Below are 1,061 nucleotides of genomic sequence, written 5' to 3' on the forward strand. Positions count from 1 at the left end.
AGGGTAACAGACAGAGAGGGTAACAGACAGAGAGGGTAACAGACAGAGAGGGTAACAGGCAGAGAGGGTAACAGACAGAGACGTAACGGCGAGACACTGAGACAGAGCGTGGGATCTCTTACCCTCCGTGCTGAGTCCAGGACTGGAGGTGAACTGGGCCACGTCCACAATTTTGACAGCAAACTGCTGCCCCGTCTCTCTGTTGATGCATCTTCTCACCACGCTGAAGGGACCCCTGGACAACACAGACGGGAAAATAACATTTCAAAAGTGGTTTCTTGGACCTGTGCCAACCACCGTGTTACCATGCTCCGGCGATTAGCCGCAGGGTTGGACGGTTGCACAACACTGATCAATGTTAAAGTGCTCATATTATGCTTTTTGGCCTTTTCCCTAACCTTCCTTGTGTCATACTGTATATTGTTGTGTGCATGTTATAAGTTTACAAAGCCCAAAGCCCCCCCCCCCTGCCCCCACCCCAAAGGGGCTTACCATCTCCAACAGAAAACACTGTTCCAAAACTGCTCCAAACAGCTGTCTACTGCTAGTCCAGCATTTGACCCATTCTGTGAACAAGAACAACCGCCCATACACACAGTCTGTAGTAATGAGATAACTGGACTGGAGAGCGTCCTTAACTAACGGTACTGTCAGTCGGGTGCCCTCATACGCGCTTTGATAGGAGTGTCCCTTAACCATAAGGATACGGTCAGGGCCTCATACTCGTGCTGATCTGGCAGTGATCATAGGTATGGTCAGGAGCCATCATGCTCTGACTGGCTAGTAGCTCATACCTAGTGACTGTCAGGGGGCCCTCATCTACTCCTCGACTTCTGAATGGATGTAGTAGTCGACCTTCCATCAAACAAAAGGTAACTGTAAACAAGGGGGACAACCATGTTCATATCGGCTCTGACTGGCTGAGTGTCATTACCTAGGTACTGTCAGGGCCCTCAAACTCTGCTTCTGACTGGCTCGTAGTCCTTAGGTACTGGACATGTGTGACTCCTAAAGATAGAACAGGAGTGCGATGCCTCACTCTGCAGCTAAAACAGAGAGCT

General features: G+C 50.0%; 1 protein-coding gene across 1 annotated transcript in view; it reads right to left on the reverse strand.

Annotated features, from left to right (window-relative positions):
* Positions 1 to 1,061, reverse strand: part of caska (calcium/calmodulin-dependent serine protein kinase a) — a 195,624-nt gene that overhangs the window by 122,519 nt on the left and 72,044 nt on the right. The window contains 1 exon segment of the mRNA XM_032529385.1: positions 123 to 235. Within this exon segment, the coding sequence (XP_032385276.1) occupies positions 123 to 235 (113 nt within the window).

This window comes from Etheostoma spectabile, chromosome 11 (assembly GCF_008692095.1).
Source record: "Etheostoma spectabile isolate EspeVRDwgs_2016 chromosome 11, UIUC_Espe_1.0, whole genome shotgun sequence".
Taxonomy (NCBI): Eukaryota; Metazoa; Chordata; class Actinopteri; order Perciformes; family Percidae; genus Etheostoma; species Etheostoma spectabile.